Source organism: Parus major, chromosome 1A (assembly GCF_001522545.3).
Source record: "Parus major isolate Abel chromosome 1A, Parus_major1.1, whole genome shotgun sequence".
In the NCBI taxonomy this organism is placed as follows: domain Eukaryota; kingdom Metazoa; phylum Chordata; class Aves; order Passeriformes; family Paridae; genus Parus; species Parus major.
The window spans coordinates 11,950,389-11,973,866 of record NC_031773.1 but is presented as its reverse complement, the minus strand read 5'-3'; the positions used below and the strand labels follow the sequence as shown (position 1 = coordinate 11,973,866).

The 23,478-nt window shown below is 34.9% G+C and overlaps 1 protein-coding gene across 4 annotated transcripts in view; it reads left to right on the top strand.

Moving 5' to 3' along the window:
• ORC5 (origin recognition complex subunit 5) overlaps positions 1 to 23,478 on the top strand; it is a 62,540-nt gene that overhangs the window by 15,166 nt on the left and 23,896 nt on the right. For 3 of the 4 annotated variants that reach the window (XR_001521830.3, XM_015629164.1, XM_015629165.3), the window contains exons 9-13: positions 281 to 371; positions 2,499 to 2,551; positions 4,608 to 4,720; positions 7,442 to 7,489; positions 10,756 to 10,866. Coding sequence is in view for 3 of the 4 variants with exons in the window: in XM_015629164.1 (XP_015484650.1) it covers positions 281 to 371; positions 2,499 to 2,551; positions 4,608 to 4,720; positions 7,442 to 7,489; positions 10,756 to 10,866 (416 nt within the window). In the remaining variant the exon portion in view is untranslated. Of the gene's footprint in view, positions 1 to 280; positions 372 to 2,498; positions 2,552 to 4,607; positions 4,721 to 7,441; positions 7,490 to 10,755; positions 10,867 to 11,160; positions 11,260 to 23,478 lie in introns of all 4 variants that reach the window. The other variant, XM_015629166.3, reaches the window with a different exon arrangement.

Genomic DNA, 23,478 nt, shown 5'->3' with positions numbered 1-23,478 from the left:
GTTGTACCCTGGCATTATTTCTTTGTCAAGGCTAAGAGAAGAAAGAAACCAAGAGGAGAGGTGCTATCAACCTGGTGCAGATTATTTCAGAACAGATAGAGAAACAGCCTTGTGTGGCAGCATGTGCTTGCTGGATGGATGGTGACGGTGCATCATCCTAAAGCAGCATGTCAGAGTCAGGGTGTTAGACCGTGTCATGCCTGCCACTGTTCAGGTGCCAGGGATGAGTTTTAGTCTTCTAAGAGTTAAATGTTTAACAGTTGATTCTGGCTTGCTGCAGCAAATGAACGTGACACCCGCAAACTCTGGAAAAATATCGAACCTCATTTGAAGAAGGCAATGCAGACTGTTTATCTTCGGGAAATATCCAGGTAATTTGGAGGGCATAGGCTTGCTTGCTTTGTTGAGGTTGTATTTTTAACAACCTTCCTCTCGCTGTGCTTCATGGCTAGTGTTCCTTTTTTGCTAGATGTAATCTTTTTTCTTTAGTGTGCATTTCTTTCTTGCCATACTCAGTTAGAAATAGCGTATCTCAGGAGAAAATTTAAACAAAATGGTATTTGTAGTATATAATAGATTCAATAAGTAAAGCAGTGGCAGCAGGTTTTGTTCTCCTCACTGATGCTAGATCCATTTTCTGTAATGTATGAATCTACCAAGCATCGTAATCCATCACCATAATATACAGACACAGTTTAAAACACACTGCTGTGTTTGTTAGTTCGCCAGATACTCACTGTACCAAGGATGTTTGCAAGCCTCAAAATTCCTGAGACATTACAGATTTTGACTATCTGTCTTTCTTAGCTTTGTTTGATAGAGCTAGGTTCATTTGCTGACTGTGCTTTCTGATCCCATATTTTCTTTACCAAAGGCAATATTTTTCTTATTTGGAATTGCCATTTTTGTTGGCATTAAAATCTGGTGTCCTATTAATGGCTATTTTTCTTGGTATTGTTTTAGATTCCTTGTTTATTTTGTAAGCTACCAGACTGCTGGAAGAAAGGATGGTGGTGTTCATTCACAGTGGTAGTAATTGGCTTAGGTTTCATGTTCCCTCCACCTTTGAGAGTGATTCTGATGTTACGCTGTCTAAAGAGAGATCATTCAGTATGGCTTTGTTTCTTTAACTTGGTAAAAACATACTGATTTCTTTCCTTTGAATGACATTGAGGCTATAGAGTATTCTGGTCACAACCTGAGTGTGTAGTAGAAGTCTTTGCTAATGTTATAGAGATATGATCATTCCTTCAAAAAGAGAATTGATTTTGCTTTGTACGAGCTAGTCTTCACTGTACAATGCAGCATTTTTCTGTTTGGCTCAAATATTTATTCAATATTGATCTTCATTACACAGTCTACTCAGGATCTTCCTGACTTTTTATATTGTGTAATTGCCTACTCTAATTAGGTTGTAATAAAAGATTATGATACAAAATAGCTTGTGAATTGTTTCCAAATAAGTAATTTCCCTTTACAGTTTTCTTTGATTATAAATTTGAGTATGACTTGATTTTTATTAGAAATTCCAGTTCTAGGATTTAGCTCTGTGTACCAGTAAATGCTTGAGGAATTAAAATCACTATATCAGTTTTTCTGCCCATGGAACTATGATACTTTGCTTTTCTGTTGACTTTGTAATTTATAGCAATAGAATTTTGCTATCAGCTTTTGTTCAACCCGAACTGAAAGGAAAATGAATCTTTTTTTTTTCTGCCTGTAAAATAAAAAATGGTTAAAACCTTAGCTCATTGATGAGTTGTTCTGTCTTCATTGTAATTTAAGTACTACCTGAGCTTCCATTACACTGTTTTTATGAGTTTTATGGCTTATGGCTGATAAACTGTTACGAGGAACTTTACAAAACAAGCCAAGACAGTTCCTTAAGCAAACCTGTCTTTTTGTAATCCCCTTGTGGTACACAAAATGATCCAAAATATGCTAGCAGTGTCATTCCTTAAGGGAAGTTTTCAAGTGATTTTTTTTTTTTATATTGTTTAGGAAAACACCAAAGTACTTGGGGGCATTTTTGTCTGACAGAATAATCCATCTTGATGACTTCCATTGACTTCAAAATTACATTATGAAGTAATTATAGTATTCTTCTCACAAACATAAACAGTTATTAAGCAGATTAAAAAGAAATCAAAACTATAGGTGTTTTTCTCTTGATGCAATTCTGCATTATTCTAGAAAGTTGGAACACTGTAGATATTTGCTTACTCATGGTGGTTGGATGGGAAGAAATAGTATTTTGCAATTAGATCTTTTATGCCTTAATCTAACACTATTTTTTGCTTTTTTTTATCAAATACATAGTCTGCAGATTATTAAAATTTATGTGTGAGATAGTAATACAAGACCTTGTATTTTTAATTATTTTCTCACTAACTGTATCCTAGCCAGTGTCACAGAATTAGAGTATAACAAGCAGGTAGCTTTCTCTAAAAGACTATCAAATGCTACATCTTTATGTATTTGCATTATCTGTCTTTCAGCTCACAGTGGGAGCGTTTGCAGCATGATGGTGGAGAGCCTGGACAATTGAAAGGTATCAAACACAGTAACTGTGTAGGAGCTTGTAATGTGAAATGTGCTTTTCAGTTTGACTTGGTCATTGTCGTCTGAGAACTTGTGAATAAAGCTACACAGAAAAAGCTACCTGTTAGTTTTCAGTTAGCAAAATCATGTTTTTTTGAGGTGTTCTACAAAGGAATATTTTCCCCCTCTAATATATACTGGGAGTAACCTTTCCTAATATCCTTTGCAGTTAAAAACAGTCGTCTTTACATCAGTATTTCTTATGTCAGAATGGGTGAGGAGCAGCCTGATGGTCAAACTTCTCTGTGCTGACTGGCAGAATTGTCCAAGTGGGGAGAAGAATGTTAGACCTGGTGTATTGCACTGAATTAGCACATTCCTAAACAAAACATTTGTCTTTGGTCCAGATTTCTTGTAAAGAGAAATGTCAGAACTGCAGGTGTTCTCTCTGTTTTTATCTTGGACAAGTAGAGCTTTGTTGGTTTTATACTTAGACAGGCTGGAAAGTCAAATCTCAATGTATTTGTCAGCCTTCAATTTAGGAAGGAATACCAAAATAGTTTCCTGGTGGTGTCAGTTGGTCATGGACTTTTGACCAGTTTTTAGTTTGGGAGCACTTTTTTGTATTATTTGTCATAACAAGTAATTTCTTGAGATAAATGCAATCCTCAGACTGTTTCCTGTGTTTGGTTTATAATTGGTGAATTTTCAACATGTTTGACCAAAGGAGTTTGATTCAAAGTGTTCTTACTAAACTCTCTCCTAGATGACATTTTGCACTTGACAACTCCATGAAGGGATTAATTTTAAATGCATTTTGATAGGTATATGTGGTAGGAAAAAAGTCTTGTTTTTAAAACAGCATTTTATAGCAACATGGTTAAAAAGAAGTCCTAATAAATAAAATTCTAACTGTAATAAAGGTGTAAATCATCAAATAGTTCAGTGTGTGATGCAATATTGGCAGACCAGAAGAACGGAGAAAAAACAGATGTTTTTGTATTGAACTAAATTGTCTGTCTGCAAGAGTTTATTTGGTGTTGAATTTTATAAATAGCATGCAGTACAAGAGAATATTTTAATTGTAAATGAAACTAAACCTGCTGTTCTTCTCTGTTTATGTGAGAGGAAGTCATTAGTAGCAGTCATCTAGGATTGCTTTTCTATATACTGTGGACCCTGAATCATAACTTTTAAACATGTTTAATTCTTTGATCTTTATTTGCTGATATTTGTGGATTAAAATATAAAGGTACAGGTGCTTCACAGAGCAAGAAACTGTAGAAGTAAAAAATTGTAAGCAGAGAGGGCATGATAGAGACCTTTTGATGGTGTCTGTAATTAGCCAGCTGATGAAGGGTGGTTTGATGATCCTATTCTTATGCATAATCATGTAAAACAAGAGCAGGGGACTGTAGAGGTAAAAAAAATACAAAGCAAAAATACTTCGAGTTCCCTTCAAAAAGTGTGGAAGCAAATATTCACCAGACTGTAGTTCTTGTGGGTTTTAATATGTATGTTTAATCTTAATTAAGTATACATGTCTACAAGGAGGCAAAGTCAACTGGATGAAGTTTAAAATTTTAAAAATGTTTTCTGTAGGAAATGGAATAGTGGCTCAAAATCATTTATCACAGATGAACTATTTACTGGAAGTGCAGAACTGCTGCTTCCTTTACCATGCCAGCCTTGTTCCTGAAGAAGCTGTTTGGTGGGTTGTAGCAGTCTAAAGGTTGAATCTTAAAAAAAAATTGCCATTGTATTTACACATCTCCCTTCATCTGCCTTTTTTGTCAGGAAAATTCCCTTCAATGAAGGTAGCCTGGAATTATTTATACCTTTTTTCAGGAAGATTTAGGAATCTCTGATGCTTCAATTGCAGTTGCTGAGAGTATGGAAAGGATTCAGGATGTTACCTTTGTTTAGCTTTGTGCTGTGCTCCTTGGCCCTTCCCCAAGTTTGTACCTGTGATAATTAGGCTGAGAAAGTCTTACTCATTTAGTTACAGCACTAGAGCAGGAGAGAAGTTATTTGGTTAACTCATAAACTGTTTGTTTGTTTTATAGGACTTTCTGCACATACCCATGTGGAACTTCCTTATTACTCCAAATTTCTTCTAATAGCTGCTTACATTGCCTCCTACAATCCTGTTAGGACAGATAAGAGATTCTTTCTTAAGGTAACAAAATTCATTCCTTAGTGCTGTTAACTGAATTCCTGCATATTGAATTTCCTGGTTTAAAACTTTTCAACTTCTTTTGTTTTGAGCTCTGTTTCTGTGTGCACTTTGTTTGATTTGATGAGCAGGTTTTCTGTAGACCACATACTTTGATTGGTAATGATCACAGAGTGATTTAAATGTCTAACAAACCAAACTTCTTCATGTCAAATTATATATAAAGCTGTTACAGTATGAGCACTGTGCTTTGCTTTTCTAAGTTGATACAGCTTTGTTTTAAAAGCATTTTAATGGAGTGAATACCGTGTCCTTAGTTATAAGCCAAACTTAGATTTCCAGAGTAAAGTACAAGCCACAATTGCCTTGGCCTTTAATGTGGTAAAATGACTTAGTGCACTGTTAGGTTTTTATAGAGTTCTAGGTTTTTGAAACAGAAGGATATAAACAGTTGCTTTTGCAGGAGATGTGGTTACATTAGCTGGTATGTGTTGTATTGAAATGGTGGAAATGCATGTTTTAGGATGAATATGTTAGTCATTACTACCAGCTCCTGGGCTAAACATCATTTTCTGTAAGTTCTTGCTATGTACATGTTGACTATTTTTTTTTTTTTATTTTTACCTGTGAGTTAAGTTGTGGTCATACTGCAGACAAGTGCTGTGGTGCCATTGGTTGTTGTTGTATGTCTCTTCCTGACCTGGGATCTTCAAGCTCCTCAAGCCTGCCTCATTGCCTCATTTTGAGTTATTTGACAAAATGTAGGTGGGAGGACAGGTATCAGAAAAGTGATCAGGCAGTTGGGCTTTTTGTGCATTTTGCCAACTACAATACTACAGTATGTATTGTATGTATATACATGCATTTATAAATATATGGTATTCATGATGGATGGATGTAAGCAATTAAAGAAAATGAGGGCAAGACAAATTTGTAAAAATATGAATCCCACTTCAAAAGGATGTATTAGAGATACATATTTTGAGAGGTTACTGCTGTTTCTAGTGATGAAATACTAGTATGTTTTCAGTTTAAACTCTGGTATGATCTTACTATAGGTGTTTCACCCTTCTATTTAGTTCTTTCCTGAGTGGAGGGTTACTTGTAGTAAGTGCAGATTGGCAGATTTTCTCTATGGGCAGGCCTTGTTTTTTGCACTTGGCTGGAGCATTTTCTTTATTAGAGATTTTTTGCTGAATAAATGTTTCTGCACAGAAACAAGTCTTGCCAAGTAGACCAAAATGTGCTAAAATGTGCCACATCTTCCTTGTGATCACTGAATAACCTTTTCAACTTAGTTTATTTCCTTATTTCTCCTTTTGTAGAATCTTTGAGTGTTTCTACTCTTGTACATGAACCGTATTAAACTTGTACAATAAACATGAATTTCAAAGGTTTTTGAAGCAGGGATCAGGAAGCTATTTCTATCAGAGCAATCAGGTATTTTTTCAAGAACTGGTGAAGCAGAAGTCACCATTTTTCCTGTGTGTCATGTAGTATCAGTTAGCCCTTCATCAGGTCTAAAACTGAACTTCAGAAATAGCTGCATCTCAAAGCCCAACAAAACCAACTCTTCTGAGTGGGATCATGCTGAGTATTTTTATGAGTCATGTGAACAGTGGAAATAGAATATGTTTTTTATCAGGTTTGTAATGGGATTCAGAATAGATCACAGAAAAGTGTCTTCTGGAGTGATTTAACTAAGGACTAAGAGAAGCAAAAGGGATGCAAACAAAAAGATGGTCATTGAGTTGCTCATTTGCACTTCTCTTTAGATGCTAGTTTGTACTACAGCTAAAAACAAAGTCACAGTTTGGGGCAGCCTGGAATGCTAACAGCTTGACAGAGCAGGGAAGTGATAATTAGCACCACAGCTATTGGTTAAGTGAAAAATTCAAGGGCTTTGCAGTAGATTGAGATAAAAATACAAAGCTGGTTTGGCAGTCTTTAAAGCAAGAATGAATAGGAATATGTATATATGAAGTCTTTATAGAAAACAGCGTTAAAAACTAATTGAAAATTAGCTCTGAATTCCATGGGATTTTGTGCTTGAACAGAGCTAGAATACCATGTATATATATATACATGGTATTCTTCCTTCGTTAAGACAATTTAAAAAATGTGCAGCTTTAAATTATATTCATTTCTTCAATTCCCAACCCTACCCCTTCACCTTCCTCTCCTTCTTCCTTTTGTCATTTAGCTCAAGAACCTTGAACTACCTTTGTATTGTATTGATTAAATTCCTGGTTGTCATTCTGCCAACTTTTGTACCATCCAAATTCTAAAATAGGGTCAATAAAAGGTGAAAGCTCTGGTGGATTTTATACACAGATACATTTTTAAAAATCATGATAGTCATCATCTGTCTTTTTTATTAGATGATTGAGGATATGAGGAGGATGGTGGCATGCAGTCATATTGCAAACAAATTTTTACTATCTCATCAGTTCCTGAGCGGATTAAAAAATAAAACAGCTTACGCATGTCACCAAAAAATATTAGCATGCTTTGTTTTGGTTTTGCACCACTTGGGACAAGGTGAAGCAAGAAGCTAGGCAAGTGTAATTTTAGGGCTTATAGTAAGAAAGCTTGGTAGTAACATTAAAAGCAAGTACTGAAAGTGTAGTAAAGAAGTGTAGTCCTGGAGCAAACTACCATTTGTAGTGTATACATTCTTTATTGATTGTATTAATTACCTTTGCTCTTGTCTGTTGTTTGCAGCATCATGGGAAAATTAGAAAGACCAATTTCATGAAGAAGCATGAGAAGGTATGTATTTTATCCTTCTAAGCTGAGCTTGTCAGCAAGTATTTTCTTTCCACTGTACTTGTGGGTTTGTGTTTTATTTTGTTTCATTGATTACATAGAAACAGCAGAACTGCAGAAATAGCAATTTTTGGTGCACTTGTTTTATCTTCTTCAAATTTCTGTGAGATACAGACATTTTAATTGTATTGAAAATTGAAACTGTAATATAAAATTGTCTCCTAAAGCCATATTTTTGTGTACAAGAAAGTGTGTTTAATAAAGCTAGTTAAAGGTCATCATAAGTGGAGTCACCAAGTATCAGCATTTCTCTCAAAAATAATTTTACATTCTTTAAAGAATTTTTATAGAATGATTTTTATAATGAATGAAATTGAAATGCAGGGATAAACAATTTCAGATGTAGTGTTAGAAATAGACTCATTTGCTTCAGTTGGTGTGAGTTTATGTCTATATACCTTTGCCCAGAGACGCTTGTCTAAGATCAGATTCACCTAACTCTAGTGGGTGCCTGCATATGAACCAGTTTATAGCCCATGCAGAGTCAGTCAGTGCACTCACTGGAGTGTTGGGTGTGATTTGGCTCATACTAACGTAGGCTCCATGTTCAGGCAGATGAATTGCACCACAAATTGTATTGATTAGATTTCTGCTGGCTATATTTGGAACTGAGGAAACTGGTTTGGCTGTCCATACCTGCTTGGCAGGAAGCTGACATTAGATGAAGGAAACCCTTCTGTAAAAGTTTAGGTATAGCAAGACTAAAAATCTGTTTTCTGATTCTTAACTGTGTCAGTCCAGAGACTGTTGGGGATTTTTTTTTAATTGGAAAAAATGAATATTGTGAATGAGAGGAAGAAACTGACTTACTATTCTATTAATTGCCCTGTTGCTGATAAAAGCAGCATTTGTTTGGTTTCTGTGCATGGTTGGCCTGGAACGACGCATTTCCAGTTTAGTGACAAGTGAGAGATCTTCCTGGTGAATCTATTTTTGCAGGTGAAACTTTTTCAGGTGTCAGTCTGTCAGACTTGTTGTTGGTGGTGTGGTTTTTTTTGTTGGAAATGAGCTTATCTTGTATATCTGCTTCAGCCTAGGATTTGTTTTGTTTCAGAATTTATAGCTTACACCTGAATATACTTCATTGTAGAGCAACCAGAGAAGTTTGGAAATGCTTTCTGCATTACAAAAAAAGGAATAGGTATCATTCAGTCTTCAAGTACACGCTGTAAAGGTTAACAATTCAGTCAGTTGTGGTTAAGGAGTTTCTTCTTTTTGTGCAGATAATTGAGTTTGGGTTAAGCTTTTGCTCTTGGGGTTTTTGTTCATGAAATTTTGGAAAGGGAATACATGGCTTGCAGCTGTGGGATGGTGAAAGGCTTAGGCCAGGTAAACAGAGGGAACATGAAACTGACACTGCAGATAAAAAGCATGAGTGCACACAGCGGCAACTGGGAAAAAATCTTTTTGAACAATGAATGTATTGCCTTGGTAAAAAGGTGACAGGGGGCATACAGAGTTGATTTGATGGCTTATAAATTTTGATTAGATTTTTTGACTCTGGGAGATTTCTTTGTTTTTGAGAGGTGTTAAGTCCTTTGCAGTTTTTTAAGTACTATCCTGTATAGCATTCTACCTTATCTCCTTGCAGAAAATTTTTAGTAACTACATTATATTTGAAGGAATTTTTAAACCATTGTTATCCTTCCAAGAAGTTATTATTTTAGAATTAACTCATCTGCTTTTTCTAGAGGGAAGCTTTTCTTTTAGATAACTTGAAAGTTTCAGTCTTCTGTCTAAATAGAGAACAAGAAATTTCTGAAGTAATTGTATGTACTAAACAGAGCTTCAGAGACTACTCCATGCTAACTGCATTTGCTAGCTGCTTGGAGTACAGTGATTTTAGTCTGTTTGTTGACAGTAAAGAATATGCTTTACAGAATTGGCATGTGTAGAAGCAGAAGGGCTGGTGATTGTGCAGTTCATAACTTACACCACATCTCCATTCTGACTGAAGATGCCATGGTAAAGTCTTGGCTATGTGTTTCCATGATTTTTCACACTGCTTGCATTGTTAGCCAAGAGGTAGCTTTGGGGACATCTCCTGGATTTGAAAAGTTAAAACGTATATTGGATTTAACTTTTGGTTTTGCTGAAGAAATGAGTGCTTGTGTTTTACTGATGACTAATTCTACAGAGGTGCTGGTGGTATATTTGAGGTGTTCTTTCCCAGAAGCATTTTGAAACAAACTTTCCCTTGAAAATTGTCTTTAATCTTGGATGCTCTGCTAGTAAAAATAAATCAATGTACACTGCAAAAACGGCAACTGGATGTCAAAGGAGAGAGAATTAAATGCAAACTTAAAATAAAACAAGTATTTCCCTTGTAAGAGCTATCAGAAGTGTGGGTCATAAATCTCTGTAGTCCTAACAGTGCTGCCTGAGTTGGAGTACTGCCCAGTTCTGCCTTATAAACTGTACATCTCTTTTTTGTGGAATTGGTTATTTTGAAAATGCTTAGCATTGAACAATCAGGACTTTGTATTTCTTTGAATTCAAGTGAAAGCAACATTACTACATAAAATAATCCATAATGCCTAAAATGGCCATCAGTGTCAGCTGAGGTGTGAGGTGTGCGTGATGCAAAAGAGCTCTGTAGATGAGAAGTGGAGCAAATATGCTGTGTTCTGATACCACAGTAGCTGGGCTGGTAGCTCATTATACAGCAGCTCTTACCAGCCAAAAAGCTGACCTTGGGCTCAGCCAACTGAACTCTTTATTTTAGCTAGCTAAACCTGTGGGAGGCATGTGCACTCTGAGTCTTGCACTCAGCACTCTTTGCGTTGCCTCTGGAATACTCTGTCCAGTTTTGTCCTCCTCCTTTGGAAGAAATCTTTAAGCTCCCTACCAACACAAGCCATTCTGTGAGTCTTTGAATGCCATAAAATATAGCCTTTCCTCTTTGTTCTTCATATTGGGCAAGGTCATTAGACAAGATCAGTAAATGGATAAATCTACTGACAGGAAATTTGACATAAGATTCTCTGTTACAGCTCAAAAATGTTCCTGTTTATTGTGCAGTTTGAACTCTTGCCATGTTAAATAGATCTTCCCATCTATATCTTTTTCTCGATCATTAAGCAGGTATTCAGTGTTTTCCATAACACGTAAGTAGGCTGTGTGAAAGACTACTGTGAATCATAGTGCTTCCACAGTGGTCAAAAAGATAGGAATTGAAAGTGACTTAAAAAGTGTTGTTTCTGTTGCAGACCAGCAATCACCTACTTGGGCCAAAGCCATTTCCCCTGGACAGATTGTTAGCAATTTTATATAGTATCGTGGACAACAGAGTTGTTCCAACTGCAAATATCTTTTCCCAGGTGAGTGTGTACTTACTATTTAATTTGCTTTTTAGTGTCTGTAATTCACCAAGTTTTAAATGTTTTTTATAAGTCAGAATTCTAATTAAATGTAATAAAAAACCAGCCACAACAGGTAATTTAAATTGAAGGTTTGGAGTAATTTTTATCTGTATTACTAGCTGTGAATCCAGTACTTTACCTGTGTAATCTGAAATCTGCTAATAGATAACTTTCTCCTGATCCTGGACTGTGGTCTATGCTATTCAGTTCCTCGGTTTCTCACTGAAGTCTGTAAGCCTGTTTGCATTTCAGGTTAGGTGTATGAATGTTCCCTGTCCCATGGCCAGAATTAGCCACCTTGTAACACCTGCTACAAAAATGTAGTGTTGAAGAAGAAGCAGAGGGAATAAGGTACTTACATGTGAACAGTGTTTGCTGTGGTACATGTACCTACTGTTTTTCATTTGGACAAAATTTAAGTCTTGCAGAGAAGAGTGAATATCCCGTTTCACTAGATGGCAGCATAGCTATGGAAGTGAGTGGAATTAAGTAAATCTAGTATTTTCTCAAGAGCTCTGGGTTTGTCAAGTGTGTACTGACCAGTTGTGTATAAGTAAAAATGATTTTCTGCTATCAGTTTGATTCTTGGATATCATCTCCACCTTAGAAATTCTCAATTTCTTTGTTCTTTCCAGTTGTAATTAATTTACTAAAATATTTTCCACCTTTCCTTGTTAGGTGTCAAATTAAATCAAATAATATTTCAATTTATTGCCTGTATTCATGTAAAGTTCTAGGAACATACATGTTTGTTTTTTAGGATGTTAGCTGTGTATTCTCTTTATTTTTGGCTATCAAAAGCATTTTGGTAAACACTAGAATGTGAATGTATTATATAATAGTATTTTACAGTATATTTTCAGAATTAGTGTAGCTGCATATTTAACAGACATTCCAGGTAAGAGAACAAATTAATACAATGTACAGTTAAGTAGTATCGAAGCCACAATTTGTACAAAGTATAGTTCCACCTTAGACTAAATTACAGAATGAAAAAGTTCAACAAAATGCTTCATTCTAATTTCGAGTTAGCACTAGGTGGCAGTGTTATCAAAGAATAGTTGTAATTATTTATTTTCTGAATATCTGGAGGTTAAGCTATAAAGATATAAAAAAATTGTATGTAATCTTACCCGAGTTAGGGCAAAGAACTTGAAATTAAATATCCTTATATTTTTAATAAAAATTAAATTTTATAAATTATTTAAGATTTTTTCATTATAAAGCAATTTTAAAATTATTTTCAAATTAAAAATATTGAAATTCCATTGCAAAATAATAAAAATTACAACAGACTACAAAATAGGTTTGGAAGGTAGTTTAAACCAGGCATAATATTTAATTGCTTTCTTTCTTGAATAATTTAAAATAATTTTCATTTCCACTGATTTTTGTCATTTGTTGTTCTGTAAATATACTTTTCAAACAAAGTAAATATTTAGGATCTGGCTTCTCCTTAGCAGTATTGCTACATTTTACTATTAGATAACACAGTCTTAATTTTTTTGGTTTGTCTGTTCAGCATGGAAATAATTACAAATTTGTACAGAAGTTTAAAATATTTGTGTCAAATATTTGGCTTCTTAACTGATTCATGATTAATTTTATGTGCTTCTTAATTTGTAAACTCAAAGGCTGTACATGAGGCAAATGCATGTTAATTCTCCCCATGTACTATCAGAAAATAGCATGCCTTAGCTTTAAAGTTGATCAACAATCTCAGTCAAGATTCAAGAAGGGTTAGCAGCTGCTTTAAGATCTGTCACTTGCTGATTTTGTGATATTTCTTATTGCTTCTTGCTTTTCTGTATAGATTCTATTCACATGAAAATTTTGTCTGTTAGCTTTTCAAAAGTGAAATGTCTTTGCTAATGAGCAGCAAAATTTCATTTTTCCTCTTAATGATAGGTTTTATTGAAAATGTTTCGTATTTCTAAACAGATTTTCAACTTAAAATTTGAATCTTAATCTTTTGCCTTTTTAATATTATACTCTTTAAAGTGGTCTCAAACATTTTTTCAAACCAAGAGTTAACGTTTTTGTTTTACAAGTGTGATCTTTGCAACCAATAAAAGACTGAGCAGCTTCTGCTGTAATTAGGTTACAGGAGATAGAATTTGGCCCATTCATTTTTGGTTTTCCTCAATAACTAGTACAAGAGAGTAGCACAGGGGGGTTGGGGGAGGCAAATTTCCACTTCTGCAAATGAAAATGTTTTAGTTGCTCCCTTGAAAGTTTAAATTTCTCTTGGGTTTGTGCTCTTTTTAATCACACTTTTCAGACATCCAGTGAGGATTTTTTTGACATGAAGTTAATGTAAGGCTTGGAGGTTTTAATTATAGCTTCTTGATCTCTGTACATGTATGAATTGTTTGTATTCATTTGAGAAGTTCCCAGTGTTCATTTTTCTCCAGGAAATTCACTGGTTTTCTTACTAATTTGTCATAATACTGTTTTTTTAGCACATTGTGTATTAGTATAAGAGGTTACTGAATTTGTTTAAATTTATTTGCTTACTCTTTAAACCAAGAGGTTAGAGGTAAGAGAACTGTTGATTTCTGGAACCATTTGAGAGGACGAGTTCTTAAAATGTTCTTCTTCAGATATAAGTTTGTATAATAATTTAACAGATTGAAGATGATATTGCAATCAGCAGTGGGCAGTACATTCTGTGCTGGGACAGAACTTATACAGTTGATGGTCTCTTTAGATACATGGCTGAGCTTGTGGCTGAAGTGTTTTAAAAGGTAAAACTTGGAGAAAATGGTGCAAAGATGCAAATGCACTTTGACACGGTACTGAAAACTGTGTGACTCTGGGGTGTGCAGTCTGCATCCTACAACAACAGGGAACTCTTAGTTTCCTTACTTGGTGCAGCAGGAACAACCAGGAGTATTATTTGTGTCCCCATATGGACCCACTGTGCAGAACAGGAAATATTCATTGTGTCCAAGGGCAATTACAACAGAATGGAGGGATACAAAGAAACTTTGTAAAGCCTCCTGAAAACGCATTCTGCAAAGGTTCTGAGAGTATTCAGTCCTGGTTTGTGTAAGAATAGTAGTTCATTTTAGGCTTCCCACAGAAAACAGAAATACAGCATAATGCTCTTCATAAAAATGTGCCCTAGTAGAGGACACAAATGAATTTATGCACAAAGCATTGGGCAAGAATTATCACCACCAATTTAATTTAAATAGGTCATTTTACATTGAAGAGAACAAGGGCTGTTCATATCACAATCAGTGAGCAAGTAGATGTTGTTGTTACTGTTTACAAACCAAAACTAACTAATGTTTTTTCCTCTACCAAAATCTTCAGTAATTGCTTCTTCAAGTCAGTTCAGTTCTCCTGACCATATTTCATTTTCTAGGCATTTTATCTTGCTTCTGCTTTCTTGAGAAATAGGTTTTCATAAAGGGGATTGATTAGATCTACTTGTAGTTTTGAGCTATGATGTTATCTGAGGTAAAATGGAATGAAACCCTTTGTCTGGGATACTTTTGTGTATTTTATTTCTGGTAATACATCTCTGAATATTTGGAAAAACATCTAGGATAACTTCTCTGAGTATACAATAGCTAAAAATTGGGTAACTAATCAGTAACTTCAGTTTTGTTTACATTTCTACTTTAATGTACTAAAGTTAGGTCATCCTAGGTGTGGTTTTAATGTTACTCATTATATTTAGCAATTACTTACAGATAGTTGTATAGTTAGAATTAACTTCTGTGACTGTAGTGCATTTGTAGTCAGAGATTTCTAGGAAGGCTGTTTATGAGTATATGGAGATACATCAGGTATCTTACACATAGTCTGTATTTCATTAGATATTTCTTATCCCTTTGATGCTGGATCTAGGAAAAACATTTTAATTTTCTTAGGAGTATCACAAATTCATAGAACTAATTTAGTTATAAGTGTGTAAGAATTTGGAATGAAAGTTAACAAACCTAATTTTTTTTTATCTTTTGTAAAGATAAATAGCATTGCAAATTGTTGTTCAAAGAGTAAGAACTTTTCATCTGAAGTTAAAATAAATGCAGATATGAGATTTTGAGTAGTGTGTTAAGTGCCAGTATGATATGGGTCTATGAGAAACACACAAACCACTGATGTACATAACATAGTTCCAGCTGGAGGGAGCCAGAGGAATGTAGTTTTCTGTAATTGAGAGAGGAAGAAAGTGCCCTTTCTTGGAATGTAAGAATTTGGAGAGATTTGCTTTCTTTTTTCTTGCTTTCTTGTCTGCCTTACATGAACAGAATATCATGGAATATCTAATATTCTTTATGTAAACTGGAACAGTGTGAGGCAATTTACCTTCAAGATTTCTTTGTCCCTGTTGGATTGGAAGCATGCTTTAGACTTCCTTTTTCAGATGACAATTTGATGTTTCAACTGCCCTTTATTTGTAAATTGACAGCTATGGAAAAATTTCAATAACAGGATTGGAAAGATGCCTGGTTTTGTTATCTATTTACTTGATTTGTGTTATGGCTTATATATGTCACAGCCTTTCTGGACACCAAATATCCACATCCCGATTACAGTTCTAACTCTATTATGCATTATATTAGGTTCCCTTGATGTAACAATTTGATAAAGAGGAATTTGATTCTATGATTCTATAGTTCTGTGATTTGATTCTATGAATACTGTCAACAGTTGTTTTTTTTTTTTCAAATGGAAAGCACTCTTAATCGCTTCTACAAGCTCAGATTATATTAATGTTTAAAAATACAAAGTTTTTCATTCCACATTTGACAACTCTTGACAGAATAAGAATTACTCATTTTTGCTGGATCAGCTGTATTGTATTCCTGCTTTCCTTGCTGTTGCAGGGGCTGCTCATAGAAACATTTTGCATCTGGTTTTGACACTATTATTTAAGACTAATAGAATTCTCTCCATTTAAAAAGTGAATAGGTAGGTGAATTTCTACAGAAAAAGGTGTAGTTTAAAATGTATGTTGTTCTCCACTCCCTAAGAGGCCTTATTATGAAGCAGAATGAAGATAAGCAAAGAAATACAGAGCATATTCTTGTACTGTCGGTAAATTAATTTTTAAATTTTTTAAATAAGCAAAATGCTGGAAAAATGAAAGTTCCTGCTGATTCTGTTAGACCACCTTACTTTGCTTCCCTATTTCTCTGAAATTCCACAAGTGTGCTTGTTCTTTTTTTGGATAAATGGATAGAGTTATTGCTAAAATTTTACCTGAAATAATGGAGAAGTTCATAGCAGACATTAGCTACATCAGTGTGGGGGGTGACTTCAGAAGAATATATTTCTATCCTGTTCTCAGATGAAATTAGCATTTAGATCTTCATGATGAAAGTTTATTTTGCAGTGAGATTTCTTGTCTGGTTGAATGTTTAAGAAAAAATCCCTTTCTATCTCATAGATAATATAGCAAACTGATTCAAGACAAAATTGAGGCGTATCATGTATCTGATTTTGGAGATTGTCTTTGCTTTTTACATCCATTACGCGGTACTAAGGTTTAGTAGATTTGAGTAGTTGCGTACAAAAATGTTGATATGTTTGAATAATTATTTTATACATTGTTGAAAGGTGGAGTCATTAAGTAGTGAATATTCAGAAGGGAAGTGATTGTAAAAGTTACGTTTCTCTTGGCATTGATTGTGTATGTAGATTTTCTCAAATTTTGTTTCTGGAATGTAAGCAAATATATTCTCATGTATTTCCCTATTTTTATCACTTCTTGAGTTCTGAAATTACAAGAGAAGATGTCATCAGCCTCTGCTTCTGTCCTATTGATTTAACCTGAAAATGACTTCATTTCACTGCCCTCTTGCTTTGGAGGAAGGTATATAAAATTGCTCAGCTTAATCCATTCTGACCACAGGAGTTGTCATCTCTGAAATGATCCTGCTATAATTCCATGCAGGGGAAAGCATTTACTTTTACAAAAAATTGAACTATATGGAAAAGGGTCTTAAAAGCCTATTTTTGATTATTTTTTTTTTCCTCTCTTCGTGAGAACTATTTAGAATTATGGTATACCTCTCTATCTGGTCAGTCAGTAGATCTTTAGAGCTTCCCAGTGACAGGAATGAGCAAACAGAAACTCTAGACTCTGGGTTTATCTCATTCTCATTACTGGTCTAAGTAAACTTCCCTTCCTCTTTCAGTGTGCAGTGAAGATACATAAGATACATCTTGCCAGCACAGAATATCTGTTAGTCTTCTATAATGTAATACGTCTCACACATATATATAATTCATATATATATATATATGTATTTGTTCATATATAATCTGTATATCCCTGCATGTTTATTGTCCAAGTGGGTTTATAGTACAGCCTTTTGATTCCATGACTTGATGGTTGCCCATTCCTAAAAGATTATTTTTGTATTGTTAGAAACTCATTCTTAGCAGTTGTTAATTTGTAGCTGTTGGGGTTTTTTTTGGACAATTTGTATTATTACTGTTGTATTTGATCCTAACTGGTTTTGATCCTGTATCCTTTTATAGGTATACTATGGATCTGACACACTTTATTTGCCTGGATCTGCCTATAGGTTAGAAAATATTATAATCTATTGATCTCATTGCCCTGAATTGTATTGATCTCAGTACTCTGTTGATTTTCTGTAGATTCAGGAAGACGGTGATAAGAGGTAATAAATAACTCTCATTTTCTCATTTTCTGTTATTGGTTACTGGACTAATCTGGCAGAAATTCATGAGCTGAAATGGGAACTTAATGTGATGCACAGCATGGTGACATAGTTAGCACTTTAGCACCGGCTATGGCAGCTTGAGAGAGCCTGCTGTTAAGCAAAAAGAAAGGAGAAAACATTACTTTTAACCAAATAGCTGACTCTATTTTTTTTCAACTCTGAGCATAGCTGTGAATAAAAATAAAAGTGTTCTTACTTCAAGTAGTACATTCTAATTAAAATTGTGAAGAGACTGATATGCTTGATTCCTTCTAATTTTAATTGATGCAGAAAAGATCTTCTAGAAAAACTAACACTGTTTTACCTATATTATGTTGTTTGACCTAACTTGATCTTATTTTCATTTTGGAGGTATATTGATAATATAGCTTTACAATTTCTTAGGAGGCTTTCTTAATCAAATTCTATTCTATTATATTCTATTTGAGTTCTTTCTTTACAGTGAAGTAGAAAATTTACCTTCTTTCGGTGAAGAGCTTATTGTAACAGGTCCCTGCTTGACATTTACTCTTCATCTTTAAAACAGTGTATTTGAAAGGACAAATTGTTGTGAATTACTGAAAACTAGTTTTACAGAAGAAATTATGGTTATGACAAGGGAAGGACTACTGAGAGGGAAGGGGCAGTGAGGACTTCAGATGAGATGAAGTTTATCAGGAAGATAAAGTGAATTCCTAAATATCTTATCTAGTTAACTAACAGTTATCTAACAGTTTACTAATTTCTAAACTTCCTTGCTTTTTGATCTTAGTTTTTTTTATTTGTGTAGCATGTCCCTAAGAATTTGCTGACCAGGAAGTCGCTATGTTTAAGGCTTTGTAAAATTGATTTATGATAGATTTGTAGTTTCCACTATATAATCAAATAGAAATTGTGATTGAGGTAGGTATGTAAATTTGCTATGTAGTGATGAAGAGTTTATATACTCTGTGCATCTGTTAATAACTTTCACAAAGTATTCTTGTGGCCCTGTGAACATTTTATATATTCCCTTGTGCCTTTCACATCTCTTAGACTGCATGCTATATAACATAGGGAATGTGTTGTATCAACCAAGTTCCTTTAACTTCTGTTCTCTCTGCACATTATTTGTAAACAATATTTGAAGCTTCAAATCTTAACTTATCTATGAAAATGTGTTAGTATATCAAAGAAGTAAATATGAATACATGAAAGACAAAGCAGAGTTTTCCTCCTTCCAAACTCTGTCCTTTCCATCCCTTTCTTTACACACTTATTTAGAAATTGGTTTCATGTGCTTACTGGAAGGAACATCGTTTAATACTCCAGGAACAAATTTGTGCTGTGTTTACATCAAGCAATTGCAGCTGAAGCTTGTTAGTGATTGCCTCCCCAATTAAAAAAAATTCTTCACTGTGGTACATGAACTCCTATTGTTTGGAGATAAATGATCAGCTCATCCCCTCTTTAGGGAAGAACAAAGAACATAATAGTACATCTGGTTCATGTGTTAAGACAGCAAAGATTAATTAAGCAAGTACTGCACAACCTCTCTTGATAACATATATATCTAAAACCAGCCTGTATAAGTTTTTTTAATCACTTTGGTTTAACCATTTAGTGTATGCAGAAAGTCTTCTCCAGAATCACCAGCTATTCTTGGAAATAAGATAGGACACAATCCTGACATAAAGCAAATTTTAGAGCATTAGGATAGAATTCATTAGTGCTCTCTCAGACCTCTTGTTTTAAGCTGATACGCCTAGAAAGACATGATTAAAGACTTAAAAGAACCTTTCAAGCCTATAGGTGGCATCATTAATAATACTCTTTATAAATTCTGTCTTTCCTAGAAGTAATTTGGCAGTTTTCTCTCACCATTTGGAGTATGACCTGTTTGGGACAATGAACCATCTTATTGAGCATTTGTTTAGAATCTGGTTAATTGAAGTACAATTTCAAAACTAGAACTAACACTTGAGGTTAAGTAGCTATGTTGTGTGCCCTGTTTCTTCACATCCCTGATAACTAGAACTAAAGTCTAATTCCAGCTACTAAATTCCAGCTACAAACTACTGAAAGGCTACTAAAGGCCAGTTTTACCTGCTGTACTTTTTGCTGTCATTGTCTTTCAGCCAAAATAGCTTTACTGGCTCCTTGGTGTTGGCTTCAGTGAGTTGTAGGGACATGGATAGCCTGTCAAGATCTTTATTTGAGAATCCTTTGCTTATTTAATATCTTTTACTTCCCTGCACATACAGTAATGAATGCAATTACAATTTCAGTAGTGGCAAGAAAGATGATTCAGAATCACTGGTTGAAGGGTTAGCTATAATGTTATATTCTTTTTATTGATGTGCTCCTTGGACTGGTTGTTATATGGTCCCTTGTCCTCCTGTCCCTACCTAATGCACTCTTACATCTCCCTACCTACAGTTTGTTCTCCTTAGGTATTTATACTCGCCTGTCACTTCAGTACAAATGATTTTGCTGTATCACATGTGAAATAAATTTGTAGCATTGTATCTGTACCTCCCATTTTTTTATGAGGTTGAAAAGTACTGAGACTGTGAACATGAACAATGTCAGAGCATAAGGTATCAAAATGATACATTAAAAAATGTTGGATCAGTTTGGTGAATGCTTGTACTGTTTCTGCCCTGCCAGCTGCAGTCAGTTCTAGCTAATGACTTTGTGGTTGACACCCCTCCTCCCCTAAAGACCCTCTGCTGCTGGCTGTGTTCATTTGATAGCAGATAGTGGGGCTTGCCTCAGTATCTTGGACAAAAGAAGCAGCTGCATTGAAAGAGGATTTCAAAATATGAAGCTTGTTCACAAAAAGAATGCCTCTTGGTAGATGAGGAATAGTTAGGAATTTACATAATCTCTCTTCTCCATCTATGAAAATGAAAACCGAAAAATATTTGGGGGGGGCAATGTGGAAAATTGATAGCACTGTGTGAGTAAATCTCATTTATGGAAAGTTTATATTCTTAGTAAATGTTGCAAATATTGTTCATTTAAAATATGGGGAATGACAAAACAAGGTGAGGCAAATCCTAGAGTAGCTTAGACTTGGAAAGCTGCTACAGTGATGATGTTGACAATGATGATTATTATGGCTGAAAATGGTGCTGTATATGTGAAGTTGCATAGGTGCTGCAAAAAGTTTCCATCCTTACTGCTGTATGATTTAATTTCTTACATTAGCTGGAGGAGGGTGGACAATACTAGAAATAACGTGGTGGTTTTAGGTGGGATTGGTTCTACCTATGTATGTGTCTGAACAGAAAGAGGTAATCTGAGGTAGTCAGTGTGCTTTTCTAGCTAATGGAGAGAAACAGACATGCACCCTGATGTAGACATGAACATCTAAACCCACTGTTAATGAAGATTTTTAAAATCTGTACTAAGTTTCAATGAACCATGTCCTGAAGCACACCTTTGTCCGCTAGAAACAGAATCAAAACAACCTCAGATGCAAACATTTACATTATAGCTATGTAAAGGTATTCTATCCTGAAGGACTATGAAGTGTTTTCTCAGTAATTATTCTGGGTTTCTTGTAAAACAAAAGGAAAAGCCACCATCAAATATCCCTGCTTGGATGTCATATTCCTTGTCAAAATGTTTGAAGACTGGGGGCAGTGACTGATACGTACACCTTCCCATTCAGTCCTCCTGTAGATGAAGTTGGGCTGTCACTGTGCGGTGAGTACTTGGGAAGAGCACGCCCAGGGTTGCATTGCATGGCTGGCAAGCTGCTGTTGGCCTTCTTGTCCTTTTTTTGCTGGGCTGCTTTTGACTTGTTCCTAAGGGCAGGGTGCTGAAACTGTCTCGTTGTGATAGAAACTTATTTTGCAGAATTCTGTGATGATGACCTATCATTTTACATCCTTGAACTTTCAATCCAAACCCTACATCTTTCAACTGTATTTCAGTTACAGCAGCTATAGACTAGCTCAGTGTCTTGGGGAATACACTCTGAAAGTGATGTTTTTCAATGTGAGAATGCCAAATTTGTCAAGAAAGGATCTTCTACCTTTATTTTGTGAAATATGAAATAAAAGAGGTTAGGTGTAGCCTCTGCAAGTGCAAGTCACAGAAGATTTATCAAAACAAATGAAAGACTGATAAGTTATTTAAATTTCAGGAAGTGTTTCAGAGGTAAAATTTAAAAATATTACTGAGATTCAGTGTGGATTTTTGGGCACAGTTTACCTGAAATTAAAATTGAAATATTGGAAGACAGATCTACTTCAGATGAGCAGATGCTGATCTGTAGCTGTGTGTTTCACTAACGTGTGATGGTGCAAAGTTGACTTGATGCAGATGAATGTTCATTACGCTGCTTTTATCCAGGTAGAGAAAGTTTTTTTTTTTAAAAAAGAAAACAAACATGAACAAAAACTCAAAACCAAACCCCAAATAAACAGACAAAAATCTTAGTTTCAAAAATTCTGTACTTTCAAACTCTTTTTAGGTTGTTGTCTTTTTTACAAATTAGTAGTTATTTTTGAATGTGATTAAATATATATATATTGCCATTACTAACAGGACCTGATTCTGGTCTCCATAGCAGTTCTCTTAGAATATTGAGAGGTATCTTTCTGTCCATATTTTTACATACTTTTATTTTTTTTCTACCTGCTCATCTTTCATAAATGTTTCCTGAAATAGAATATAAATGAACTATGGGAGCTTCATCATCCTATTGTGAAAATTCTAAAGCAGTCCACTGTGAGAAATAGAATATATAGGCAATATATCTATGTCTTCTGGAAAGTTCTGAATTCAGACTAGTTAGTAGTGAGTTTAAAAAAAACATAGGAGACTTAGTAGCTGGGATACTTTTTGAAAGGTATAGCTAGAGAATATGAAGAATCAGGTTGGTCTGTTTTAATAATTGAAGAGTGCTGGATGTGTTGTTGACCATCTGTGACCTACATAAAATAAACTGGTGTGTATTCCATGTTCTAGATATCTGGGCAAGAAATATGAAAGGCAATGTCAAAAGATAAAGTAGTGAATTATATACATAAAAACCCCCTGGTGTTGTAGATGCAGACAGTAAACAGATTGACTCAAGAGATTACCACACAGACATGAGAAGAAAACTGAAGATTGTTGTTATAAAATGATCTTTTCCAGCCTTTTTTATTTATTACTAGCATATGGCCTAGGAAGACTTTTTGCAACAGATATATTCTAGTGTGGAATGGCCTCTAATGGATGTATGACACTGATGGTGCAGAGAAAAGCTTTTTAATAATTTGTGTGACTGTAGTGCTTGTGAAAGATGCTAGACTGACAGTCTAGAGGACTGGGAGTCTGAAGTAATCTGTTCTGATTCACTGAACAGGTATAGCAGAGGCATCAATGGTACAAAATCTCTGTATTGCTTTTTAATTATATCCTGAAAAATCTACCTTTTGTTTTGAGCTGGCTGAATCTTAGTTAATAGTGACAGACTTGCTGTTCACCCTAGTACTTAGCTCTTACAAATGAGCTTTTGACATAGAGAAGCTTTCTGTTTAAATTAACAACTTCTGTCATAGAATGTGATGGGCTTCCAGTAGTAGTGAAGGGGGAAGGATGACTAACAGGGAACACAAGGTGACTGGAGCTGTTGCACAGTAGGCTGGTCTGCTGGTCATCATGTCCTTAGCCTGCCTTTTTCCTTCCCTTCTAGACAAATAATTGAGACCTTGTTGTTTTTAACCTTGTACTAGGCATTTTGTGGGACTAGCCTGTGGAATGCATTTTGACCACTTGTTTTAACATCTTTTCTATGCAGTTGTGACCAGAACCAGATAATCTCTTGATGACTGAGAGAAATGAAAAGGTGCAGGTGGAGATTTGGCATGGCAGAATCTCCTTAGCAGTAATGAAATCT